Source organism: Thunnus thynnus, chromosome 21 (assembly GCF_963924715.1).
Source record: "Thunnus thynnus chromosome 21, fThuThy2.1, whole genome shotgun sequence".
Lineage (NCBI taxonomy): Eukaryota > Metazoa > Chordata > Actinopteri > Scombriformes > Scombridae > Thunnus > Thunnus thynnus.
Genome location: NC_089537.1, coordinates 739,110 through 752,689, shown reverse-complemented (window position 1 = coordinate 752,689; position 13,580 = coordinate 739,110). Strand labels below are relative to the sequence as shown.

At 38.3% G+C, this 13,580-nt stretch overlaps 1 protein-coding gene and 1 long non-coding RNA gene across 3 annotated transcripts in view; one reads left to right on the top strand and one right to left on the bottom strand.

The window, feature by feature from the left end:
• LOC137173346 (uncharacterized) overlaps positions 1–13,580 on the bottom strand; it is a 72,349-nt gene that overhangs the window by 4,992 nt on the left and 53,777 nt on the right. For both annotated transcript variants that reach the window (XM_067578153.1, XM_067578152.1), the window contains exons 2-6: positions 6,291–6,463; positions 4,912–5,057; positions 4,078–4,191; positions 3,796–3,937; positions 2,826–2,902 (exon numbers count right to left, since the gene is read on the bottom strand). In XM_067578153.1, the coding sequence (XP_067434254.1) occupies positions 2,826–2,902; positions 3,796–3,937; positions 4,078–4,191; positions 4,912–5,057; positions 6,291–6,297 (486 nt within the window). In that variant the 5' untranslated portion in view covers positions 6,298–6,463. The remainder of the gene's footprint in view (positions 1–2,825; positions 2,903–3,795; positions 3,938–4,077; positions 4,192–4,911; positions 5,058–6,290; positions 6,464–13,580) is intronic.
• The window catches only part of LOC137173356 (uncharacterized), a 58,307-nt gene continuing 58,222 nt past the window's right edge, over positions 13,496–13,580 (top strand). The window contains exon 1 of the long non-coding RNA XR_010925165.1: positions 13,496–13,580. This exon is cut by the window's right edge and continues 709 nt beyond it. This is a non-coding gene — a long non-coding RNA (uncharacterized lncRNA).

Here is a 13,580-nt window from a genome sequence, read left to right as displayed (position 1 = left end):
CAGCTTTTCATTCCTGCTCACACAGATGGCAAAGTTTAAATTTCTGTTTGGAATGATGACACAAAAGAAATATCTGCCAACATTTTGAAGATAGTTTCTCAAACACGAAACAAACGATCATTTCAAATGTGAATTCTCAAAAACACAATAGTTCAAATCCAACAGAGCTGAATTTACTCACATATTCCCGTTTTATCTTAAATCTGTTGGTGCAGCAGCTCTCTTGTTTTGTGATGTTGTCGGATTAGAAAAAGCTAATATTTATCTCAGTGGGACGACCTGCTTCCATTAGAACTCCAACCATCATTATTCAACTCTGATTCTTCTACTTCATCAGTCCCTGTTACAGTAGGATGCTAGGAGGCTAAACTCTGCTAATCAGCCCTGTGTGTGTGCAGGCTGCTGTTCCTCATAACTTCACTGAAGAAAGATGATAGTAAATGTTTCCTCGTATCAAAGTACCCAGTCTGACTGCTCTGATGGCAGTTCCAGAGGAATCAGAGTTCACTGTGAGTCTACCATGGTTTGACATTTACTGTAAATCCACCATCTACAGTAAAGTGAGAAGCAGCCGTCCTGCTCTGATTCAAACATGTTGTATAACAGAGGGGTGATTGATTTTTTAGGGAACAAGAATACAGTGAGACATGAGGAGCAAAAATGATCTAAAAAATTTGTGTCATCTTAGATTCTCTCCTAATAATCAGGCTGAAAATTAAACCTGAACTAAAGAGTTGAAACCAAGTAATTTGTCCAACAACTAAAGTCAAAAGTGTTTATAGTCGTCCTGAATGTCCACACAGTCTCTGTTGTTCACGTTAAATGTCACAGATTTGTGTGAATAATGAAAAAAGAGCTTGAGAGAGAAGTTCAACCCCGCCTCCTTTCACACCTCCACACATCTGACCAATCACTGCGTAAAGTGAGTGTGATGTCAGATTGTCTGTTTCAGAAAAGTCATGCAGCTCCACCAATTCTGGTGTTTGAAAGGCCTGGAGGGAGTTTCTGCTGCTGTTAAAGGATTCAACACTTTGTTAAAGCATATTGACGCATTTAGTGTCTGATCAGAGCAGAAAGTGCTGCAGTACACACCTCCAAAAACTCTTCAGGTGCTTGACCAAACAGGAGATATCATGGCAAAAAGAAGATTCTGCACAATTCATTCTTCACATAATGTTTCTTATTAACTGTGTGCTTGTGCTAACTAGACATCAGTGTTTTTCTGTTAACAGTTGGAGTCAGGAGGTTTATCTGTTGTCAGTTTTAAATGTCACATCACTCTGGAACTGACATAAGACCAGTCAGATACTGGTTCTTTAATACAGTCAACTGAAAGAGAAGAGTCAATAAACGATGTAACGATGGATGGAGTCTTTACTGAAGCAGCTAGTCCCACTGAGATAAACATGTTGTCTCAAATTCAGTTTCCCCTTACCTTAACCTGAACTCAACCCAACCCCTACCTGTCATCTCTGCACCCAAAACATAAACTGGGCCTTTAGAGGGAAGGAACAGGAACACTATTTGAAGGTGAAACAGAACTCAGCACAAGAACTGGTCAAGACTCAAGTGAGCTGCTGTTCTGTCTGACAGGGAAAGGAACACGTTCAGCCGTAGGAAAGTTTTGTTTTTGAGTATTTATGTCCAAATATTTGAAGGTGATTCTTTGGTTTGTTACTGTCGTCTTTAAATAGATGTTGGCTCTTTGATTGCTGGTGTGTTTTTGAAGAAGGCAGAAGAGGAAGTGATTGGCTCAGGGGTACCACAAACACACAAGCCAATCACCAACAAGGAGTCAGTGCAGCTGCAGAGCCCAAAGTTTCAAAGTTTGAGAGGTTATGTTTTATGTTCTAGCAGCAGTTACATTAACTACAGAGGTTTGCAGGTGCACGTATGAGTTTGTGAAGTCTGGTTTGAAAACCGTTCACCACGATCTGAATTGACAGATAGCACTCTGGGTAAGGTGTAATTTTTTTTTTAAATTTTGATATTTCCAAAGTACACGCCCATTCATTATTATGGTAATTTATTATGGTTTGGTAATATCAATATCAATTAACGATTGATCAAATGATGACGTGTGTGTGAAAGGAGTCGTTCATAGTGACAAAGCTTCAGATAATCTTCACTGAATTTTCTGTTATTTATTTCAGGTTTTTGAAATAACACAGTCAGTTTGACAGATATAATATTGCACCAATAACAATGATACTCGAGTTTGCAGTCAATACTTTTAATTACCTTTTTTTCTTGTCCTTTTGTCAATCAACACAAAATTATTAAACCTTCCAGGTATTCACTGTGTGACAAAAATCAAAACTCTAAGTCCTTCATTCCTTCTGCTATCAGGCTGCTAAATGCCAACAGTAGTCATTTCAAATGAATGCCTCATTCATTTAAACTTGTGTGAACCATTAAGGGTGTTTTTTTTATCTTTGTTTGCTTGTCATCAGGCTCCTCGTGTTAAGCCTGCATTTACGGGGCAACCTGCGGGTTCCAGAGTGTGTTGCTTAGTGCTTCATTCCTTTAAACTCATGTGAATTATTTTGCATGTGTGAGGTGACTCAAGGCTGCCAGAGTGTGTTTACTGCTTGTGTTGTTGTATCCATGTGCTGATCTGTTGTCTCTGACGTGTTACTGCCTGCTCTTGTGTGTGGACTGGGTAAACTGTAGAACTGAACTGTTCTAGGATAAATAAAGTCGTCTGAGTCAAAAGGATCAGTTTGTTGTCAGTTGAGAGACTTCAGTGAAGCTTTGATTCAATCCACACTTTATAGAGGTTTTATCTTCTGTTTCTGTTAATGTCAACTTCTAAGACCATTTACCTTTGCTGGGCCGATGTCTCCTGCTGGGACGGTGTCTCCTGCTGGGAGATTCCTCTGTAGATTTTCTCTTCTTGGACCTGGAAGATAACCAGAGAAAAGACTGTTGTTTAATAACCCAACAGTCACTTTTAAACAGAGACCTTTTAGAAATGATGAACATTTTAACAAAATCTCCACATGGCAGGAGACGGGGAGGAGCTATCCACGTATCTGACAATTCAGAAACAACTTCTTCACAAAAACATTTCAAAGAAAAATCCTCATTTAAGCCGTTAGACGTAAGATTTTGTGAAAAAATGAATCCAAAAAGCTTCTGTCTGGAGCAACAGTCTGTACCTCTTCCCTCCATGTTTGGGCATATTAACCACCTGTATGCCCATAAATCTGAGATGGCTAACATCATGCTTACGTTCATTAAAATGCAGAGCAACACTGACACTTTTCACATAAACAGACACAGAGATAACCATCAGTTTAACCATCAGATAATCTGTGATGTTTGAGAAACTGTCTTTGTTTATAACAAACCTTTTTCTAAAATGTATTTCAAGAATCATAAAACACTCTTCCAAACATCTGGATGAAAACATTTAATCCACTGAATGATAAAAAAGATTTTTAACCATTTTCCCAAATTTCAACTCAGTTTCCTATCCAGGTAGCTGACGGGCTGCCATCTTTGTTTTGATTTAGAAAGGAAATGGTCCACTGTATGATGGAAATAAAAATATTTTCCATTAGTCAGCAGACCAAATATTTTTCATCCAGATTTATCTAAAATACATCTTTTTTCTTTCTTAAATACAACCTCTCAGAATTCTGTAACATTGTCTGAAGGCTGCATCACAAATCCAGAAGTGGATCTTTGATTCATTATTAGAGCAATAATGTCTTGTGGATTGTAGATTGTAACTGAGGTCTAAACTCTGACATGAGGTGAAGTTCTGCTGCAGCAGAGTGAAAGATTTACCTGTTAGATTCACAACACATTTCCACACTGGTCTCCCCTTCCGGCCTTTGACCATCAAAGTCACTTTCTCTTGGTTTATGGGGAGGACAACCTCAAATGTTGGGAAGAAAATTGGCCCATCCACTGGATGAAATTCTTCATGCTGAAAACCAGTAACAAAGTGTCATTTTCATACCTGTTGTAAAAAATGTATCTAGTACTCTGATTGTGAATCTATTTTCCAAAATTGTATATATAATAATTAAGATTGTAACCATTAGAGGTGTTTTAGAACTGACTCACCTCAGGCTGTATTGTGGAGGCCTCATCACAGTGAACACTGTAACTTTGACCATTGATGAGATCACAGTCAGAAGAGCTCTCAATGTACTCAGCTTCTCCTTGTTGGGCTTTAACCTTCAGTGATAAAACATTTTTATTATGGTGTTTATTGTCAGATAGACAATGACTTCTCTGCATTATTCATATTCTGTTCTTGTACATGCTGGACATCTATAGATGAATCTAGATGAGTTGTAGGTGGAAGTAAACAAGCCTCCATCACTGTAATGTTTGTAAAGGATTTCCCTTTTTATCTGTCCAGGAGATCCTGTAGAAGCAGTTTTATGTTGAAAATATAGATAAAGTTGTATGTTGTTAATTATATAAATTTGTTGTAAAACATTATTCTAAGAAAATATCTCAGAATAACATGAAAAACATCTGTTAAAACAAGAAAAGTTTACAACAAAAAACTGAGCAAATATTTATTTTGTCATGGTGGCAGCAACACACTGCCATATGGAATACCTAGATATTTAATTTATATTAATCTAGCCCACTATTCAATATTCACACCAGCTGGTGCTGGTATCACGAGTGACACTGTGACAGACAATAATGTACTCCAGAGATAACCCAGAAAAAAATTAAAAACGAAAAAGAGCAATCTGAAGATTTCCAGTTCAGATCATTATTATTATTCTGAATTATTCTTACTACAGCTTGATAAGGTTTGATAACAGGTATAGAGGAGTGAGGTGTAGCTGACTGTTCAGCCTGTTGTGGAAACAGCTGTGGTTTAAAACATAAGTTCAGGCTGATGGTAAACACATACTGTATGACAGATAGTTTTACCTCTTCCAGAGGAATGTTGTCCTGCAGCAGAAATACATCGAGTATTCGATGATGTATGTCTGGAGGTCGGAGGAACAGCAGAACCCGGCCTCTAATTCGTATTGGGATGTTCAGTAACTTAGTGAGACTCCAGACAAGTCCAAAGGCTGTGAAAACACAGATTTATTTTACTAACAACAATCTTATTATAATGTTAGTGCTCATTTTATTTCATTTCTAGGACACTCAGTCTGGTCACTGAAGAATTAAACAGTTTCTCAGATGGGTCAAATCATCCAACACAACTGTCAGTGTTAGTGGGTGGGAAGGCAGTGAGGGATTGTGACTACGTCCACACTACTACATTTTCATTTCAAAACAGCATTTTTAAACAAAAACGATCTCCGTCCATACAAGTGTTTTAGCACTGTTTCAGAAATAATCTCCGTTCATACGCCTGAAACACATCACGACCATTCACAAACACTGGGCATACGCATGCCGGTGTAAACAGGAAGCAGATTGTCTACTCTGCGGTTGGATGCTTAGTTGCAGACAGTACTATGGAGGAAGAACAGCAACGGTAAAAAATAAGACCAGAGATTTCTTTGCTTGGACCATCAACGACGTGGAACTGTTACTGAAAGTAACACATGAGAAGGTTGTTGTTTGTTTTCTTCCAGGAAAGGGTGACGTGACAGGAGAAGGATACGTTGTGATGATAAGACCTAATCAGGAAGCGAACGTGGGTGGGGACAAAATCACACTTGTATCAAGAAACATCAGAATTTAACGGGCAGTCAGGCCTGAACTGAACAGCAGAAAATGACATGGATTGTTCTGTCACAAGTCTAAACCTGGACAAATATTGTGGAGGAAAACCGATTCTTTTAATGTCTTTTAATCTCTGTTTCTGTCTTTCTTTTTAAGTATGATAATTTCTAGATAAGTTACACACTACTGCTTTAAGATGTCTTTTCTTTCTGAAATTAAACACAATTACAATCTAAACTGTGTGTCACAATACAAACGTTCACAGTGTCTGTACAAAGTTAAATGTGCTGTTCATGGTCCCAGAGGATCTCAGAGCTTTTCTCTAGTGCCACCATCAGATGAAAGATTCCACTAATATACAATATATTATATATTATCATATTTCCCTGAAATTTACTGAACACATTCATGCTCCCCAGATGATGAACCCTTTTGATTTTCCTCTAGCGCCACCCTCAGGACAAACTTTACATGTTTAGCTCCACTACTGGTACAACTCAAAAACAGATAAATAATAAGAGTGTTTGTTCATCTTGTGGCTGTAATGAACTCTGTAGCATGTAGGAGGTGCTAACAGAACTTTTATCATTCTTTTAATAAAACTCAAAGCACAATAATCAGCTTACTCGACATGGTTTCACAGTGTGGCAGATGGAGCTGACTGACTGTCAGGACTCTGGATGTTGAACGGCGGCCCTTTAGATGTATTTTGTCACGTCACGATTGCACTTTGAACTGGTCTCAACACTCACAACCTTTATGTCGGTCAGGTGTAGCGCTATTCTGTCTGTCCTCCTCCCTGTAGGAAAAAACACAAACACAGCAGTTATCTGGACTGTCTTATGAAGAGGATTCAAATAATCAGACTCTATTTCTGGTGATTCCACACAACCACAAGCTGTTAATCATCATCCGGACTTTACATTCCGGCTTTGAGTTAATTTACACAAGTATGGTTATAGTCTGGACTTGTCCTGTGTCCCAAAGTTAGTTGAATTTATGATTAAAAAATGCTAAATGTTCCTGCTCACATTAAGGTAAATTACTGAACTGCTTTCAGTAGAAACAGTCTCTTATTTTAAGTCTGAGGGTCCAGCTTCATCACTGAAGTCTGGAGGATGATGTTTGGACACACAGGTGGATACTGGAGACTCTGATTTGTTCTCTTCCTCCACACAACCGCTCATCCTCTGGTTTCCAGTCAATGTGACATGTGAACCATCAGAATCAAAGAGCCTGGACACATTCACTCACCGGCCACTTTATTAGGTACATCTACACACTGGAGACACACACACATACAGAGTATAATAAACCCAGTCGTACTTCTCAACTTAGAAGCTTCTTAATGTTTCAATGATGTTCGATAATGTTTCAGTAACTGAATTACCTCTCTCTCACCATCACTGTGTACTCTTTGATGCCATGATAACCTTAACTAGAACAAAAAAAGGAACTTAAAGTTCAAAAGAGACTTTTAGATGATAAATTCTGATCTTATGAGATCATTCAAGCCACAGTCATGAGTGCTCTCTAAATGACATGGTAGAAAATCTCAATGGTGTCTTCTGTGTTAAATACTGTTGCTCCACTAAAAGTTAAGGTGGACCAACAGAATCTCCCCATGGTTAAACAATAATAATGTGAATGAGATCAAGAGAAACTGTCAAGCAGCTGAGAGAAAATGGAGGAAAACTAAGCTCACAGTTCACTGTGATATATAGGGGAGAACGGGGTGAACAGAGCCAGTGGGTAAAATGAGCCACCCCCTTTATCTACGTAAGTAATCATGTGACCACAAATTGAGAAAGTATAGTTCACATTACTGAATCCATCTTGGACTCAAGCACATGGAGAGAGTGGTCAGCAAACCAGAGCAAAAAAAAGATTTTTGTCATGCCAAGTGAATTCATCATGTTAATCAAGTTATCAGTCTTGTATCTTAATTAAAGAAGATAAGTTCTGGGCATTATTACATGTTAATTTAAGTCAGTGTAAACTACAAAACAAGGTCATAAACTCAGCATAACTGTGGATCTGAGCCACTGTTTGAAACAGTTTGGTCAAAATGGAGGTAGTGGGGTAAAACCTGCCAGTGATGTTGGGGCAAGTTGAGTCAATGGCTCAATTTAACCCCAAAAATTATTTTCTGATATTCTAGAGACCAGAGACCCTGTTCATGTTTGATCCCTGTTACAAGTGCTACAATGCTGATGAATAAATACCTGATTGTTGACTAATGTTAAGTTTAAGCCACAAACAAACATGTTGTACATACAGACGTGTGACAAATTAAAGGAAAAGCCGACATAAAGTGTCTCAGTAAGGTGTTGGACCACCAGAACAGCTTCAATAAACATTGGCATTGATTCAACAGTCTCTGGACTCTTCTGGAGGGATGAACATCATTCTTCAAAAAGATCTTCCCTCATGTGGTGTTGTGATGATGATGATGGTGATGCAGAGCGCTGTCTAACACGTCAGCTGGGTTGAGATCTGGTGACTGTGAAGGTCATAACATGTGATTCATCCTGGAAGAGACCACTCCCATCAGGATAGACATGTTTCATCACAGGATAAAGCTGATCACTCACAACTACTTTGTATTGATTAGCAGTGACCCTTCCCTCTAAGGGGACAAGTGGACCCAAACCATGCCAGCATAACAGAGCCCCCAGACCCCCTCACTGTAGGGGTCCAGCACTCAGACCTGTACTGGTTTTTCCTTTAATTTGTCACCTATCTGTATACACAAAAGCACATTTACACACATTCTTTCTGTAGCTACAGTAACACACAAAGATCACAGTTTAATCTTTATTGAAAATGTTTAGGTAACATGTTGAACAACAAGACACAAACATATGATTTTACTTAAAAGTACAAGTTTTTGCCTTTGTTAAATTGATGACATTAATAAAGTTCAAAATTATTTTAAATTTTATAATTAATTTGTTGATTGTGTGTAGTTTTATATCAGTATTTAATGGTAACACTATTTTCCATAGAGCGCTCAATTTACCCCATCCCCATGCTCATTTTACCCCTACCTTGGGGTAAGTTGTGCCATTGGACTAACTTTTTTTGATGGCTCATTGTTCTTAAACCATAATAATTAGATAATTTGTTTTAATTTCCATGGGTACACAACAACCTGAGGTATATATAGTAACTATTATTTGAAACAAATACACTTTCATTTTTCAGTAAAATCATCAAATATAAAAGTGGCTCATGTTACCCCGTTTTCCCCTACAAAGAAGCCATAACTGCCTATAACAAAACTGTACACATGGCAAGACAGGAGTACTTCTCAAGTACTTCTCAAGTACTCCTGTCAGTCAGTCTTTAGAACAAACATCAAAACAACATCAGCGACCTCAGACTGAACTATGATGAGAATAAGGTGTCAGTTCTTATCCTCTTAGACCTAAGCACAGCATTTGATAAGATTGACCATGACATCCTAATCAATCATCTTGAAAGGTGGGTTGGTCTTTCTGACTGTGTGTTAAACTGGTTCAAAACAAACATCAAAGGGAGAAAGTTTTACGTCAGTCTTGGAGATCATGTGTCTGAGGAACATGACAGCTGCCTTGGTCCATGACATCATCAGAGAGCACCATGTATGTTTCCATGGTTACGCCGATGATACACAACTGTACATCTCTGCAGAACCAAATGATGCCGCAGCTATTAACTCCATCACCAACTGTCTATTAGCAATAAATAAAGGGATGAGCAATAACTTCTTAAAGTTAAATGAGGATAAAACTGAAATCCTTCTGGTCTGTCCCAAAACAAAGAGAGAAATGCTATTTAATAATCTGGGGAAATTAACTCCCTGGATTAAATCTGAGGTCTCAAGTCTTGGTGTTATTTTAGATTCAGATCTAAGCTTCAGTTCACACATCAACAAGGTGACGAAAACATCATTTTTTCACCTCAGAAACAGCAAAAGTACAACCATTTATACATCAAAAAGATGCTAAAAAACTTACTTGTGCCTTCATCTCAAGCCGACTTGATTACTGTTATGCTCTTTTTACTGGCCTACCAAAAAAAACACAGAGAGACTTCAGCTCCTTCAAAACTCTGCAGCTTGGCAATTAACCAGAACCAAGAGGAGAGAACACATTAGTCCAGTTTTAGCTGCTCTGCACTGGCTTCCTGTAACATTTAGAACTGACTTTAAGGTTCCCCTCCTTACATACAACACTCTTCATGGGCAAGGACCTAACTATATCACCAAATCCCTGTTTAGAAACTTGCCCTTAAGAACACTGTGATCATCTGCTGCTGGTTTATTGGAGATTCCACCGACAGCTGAAAGAAGATTGGTGATGCAGCCTTTGTCAATTACGTCCCAAACTATGGAATGAACTACTGATAGATATCAGGGAAGCAGCTCACTAGATACTTTCAAAAGAAAACTTAAAACCCTCTCTTTACCCAAGCATTTAAATGGCTTTCCACTCGCTCTCTGCTGCACTTTTAAATGTTATATTTTAATTCATTTTATCCATTCTATGCTTTAACTTGTTCTTATCATATCTTATTCCTTGATTATTATGCATTCTATATATTTTAGTTTCACTTTATATTTTATTTTCCATCGTATGTTACATCAATGTTTTTTCTTTTTTTCTACATGCTTTTATGTTCTTTTATGTCCTTGTCATGTAATTTTTGTTGTAAAGCCCTTTGAGCTGCATTTATTATATGAAAGGTGCTATATGAATAAAGTTATTATTATTATTATTATTATTATTATTAATGGTTTACATGACTTTAACTACAACCATGTGTGTTTTCCAGCCATCACAAAGATTAACTTTGACTCTGGTTTAAATCCAACAAACAGACCTCAGATAAACATCAAGATTAATTCAGCTGCTCGTCAAAGAATGTCCGACGGACAGAAACAGACTCTCAACAGATGGTTCCATCAAGTGTCTTTTCACACTCGCATCACTTGTCCGTGTTCGGAAACATAAAATAGAAGAACTGTGAGGGACTTTTGCAAATATACTTAATCTAACCTCCATTTTATTCATGGTCACTCCTGTGTTGGAGTGAACAGTTTCATTTAAAAGTTTAGACTTCCTTCTATCTGCTGAACATCAGGAAGCAGCTGTGGCTGCACCTCACAGCAGGTATTTTTGCTCTACAATTGAAATGTCTCTGAACAAGACATTGTTGAAGGATGAACCCTCTTACTGCCTTTCTTGGAATTATCTTCCATTATATAATTTTTTTAAATGATCTGTATGAATCAGTAATACAGCTGGCGTCATGAATGCATAACTAAAGAGCACTCCACCAATCAGCATTGCTTTCCTATAACACTGTCAGATTCACGATGGATAGAACCAGAGAGATCATATTTTTTATTTTACACATTCTTCTTTCCTGTCAAAACCTGGTGCCTACATTACCCACAATGCAACGCAACTCCATTCACTCCACTGCACAGATTGTGGTGTATTATGCTAGTAGCTGCTAATGTAGCCTGGAGCTGCTAGCTAGAGATGAGGAGCTACAAAGGTCTGCTAACATCACTTCTTTCTAACTCCACACATTCAGATTTTTAAAAGTTTTATATTATATTATGGCTGAAACATAAACGTGTAGATGGTCATATGGAGATAATTTGGACTACTTTGTACACTGTTTTCATCTATATAAATGTATATATTTTTAAAATCATCATATAATCAAATTTGTAGGTAAAGTCCTAATCTGTAAAGTCAGTAGTTACTCTGTCAGATACATTTAGTGCCGTAGAGAAACTATATCCAGCTAAGAAATGTACTGTAGCAACTTCATAAAGTAAACGGTGACTAGGAATTGCCCTCCAGTACGGTAAAGTAACCATAACTATAGGGATGGAAATTGATAAGATTTTATTGATACCAACGCCATTATGGATTCTGCTCATCCGCCCGATTCATTACCGATTCTCTTATTGATTCCTGATTAATTTTCTGTGAGGAAAAAGTAGGCCTACACTGGTTTTCAGCATCAACACAGCAGTTTATTATCTCTGAGTCTGAACACGGTGCAGAAACAGTTAGAAAAAAGGCCGCAGGAGGACGGAGCAGGTGGTTCCTCTCAGAGAAGGGACTGTTTGGAGACCCAAGTTCTCCCAGTATTACTGCAGTGTGGTGAGCCAGTGGCCTGTCAGCTAGCCCTTTAGCCCTGAGGTCTATACTACGAAGCAAGTTCAACATATCCAGGCTTTCTTTGCGTGAGCTGGCTCGACAAACCCTAAACTCGCGATCAGAGATAAGTGGTAACACAACAGTGGATATGAACTTTCTTTATTAACTCCGGCTTTCTGCTTCAGGCTCAGTGCGTGTCCCCATGAAAGGCGGCGTTTGGCGTCATTTGACTCTTTTTCCACACAACATTGACCAATCACGTGCCGCCTGCTTCAGTCAGGAGGAACAGGTCATTATAACGGAGAGCTATGAATAATATAAATACATGATCACAGCAACATGAGACAAGAGAGGAATGCTGGCAGAAAATTGCTGATCGTGTAAATTTGTTAATTAAAAAACTCATTTATAATTAGTTAATATACTTATTTTACCACCACTTAAAACTTGATGCAGCATATTTAAAAATTATACTCAAGAAGTGCATTCAGATTTGACTCTGTCCCATAATGAAGGATCACTGGAAATCACTTAGTTTAGTTTAACTGGTTTTTAGTCAAATCAAAGTGAAGTTAATTTTATAGATTGAATAGGCTATTACCTGTGATAAATACCAATAGACTAATCACATTTATTGTATTTGTTTTGTTCAAAGTATTTTTTCATTAGTTTTGGTTTTATTAGTTATTTTTTACAACTTGAAATAAGTCTGATATATTTTAACAAAATCCCACAGTAACCCTAACCTCTTGCACCATTACAAATTTACAACACGACATCAAATCAACAGTAAATCTGATGATCAATTTTCTAATTGGTGTTCTAATAGCTGCAGTAGCAGCAGCGTTAAACGGACTTTGCAGCAAATCAGGTATTTGGTGAAAGGACGGTGCCTTTTATTGCCGATTTAAACCGAAACATAACCAGCTCCGGACCAGGTTCAGTTTGCAGCATCAGTTACCATGGTGATGTAGTAAGTTAAAAGAGAGACACCTTTGTGACATTGAAAACCCTGCAGACTCAACATACCTCGCTGACCCACTAATCTCACTTCGTAGTGCAGCCCTCTGGTTCATAACAGCTGACGGTTCGCTGTCTGTTAGCTAGCTCCGTTAGCTCCGGCAGCAGACCGTCAGAACAGCGGCTCCCCCTGCAGCCAGACCCGGTCACAGTACCGGGTCAGCACCGGGTCTTCTTGGTTATTGTGGGTGTGGTTTATTTGCTGTCTCGGTCCTACCGTCATGACCCCTTATTGTTCATATTGTAACGGTCTGTGTTCATGTTAGTGTTGAACTGTTATGATTGTTACTGTGAGAAACGTTAGTTTAGTTCAGACATAAGGTCTGCTGAGTTGAAGTACTGATATTTCCAGACTATCAGTGAACATGTTGTTGTCAGTTTAGACGCTGTGAAGCCGGTCTGTCATGTGAGTTACCTGTAGTGATCAGCGGGAGATAACACACCTGTAATTGGCTGGGAGTTAGGGGGGGGGGGGGGGGGGGGGTTATTAGTTCTGCTTCCTGTTTTGGGACGCTCGGCAGTTAGTTTTTTGTTATGAGAGGTAAAGAGAAATGAGAATTTCTCCTAGTAAGAATTGTATTGTAGATATCCAGAATGTTTATTCTAGATATCCAAAATGTGGATATCTGAAACTGAAAGCCCAACACACACGAATGGCAAAAGTGACGTCATTTGACTGGGAAGAATTGAATTATAGATATCTGAAATAAATATCCAGTCTAGCTATGAAAT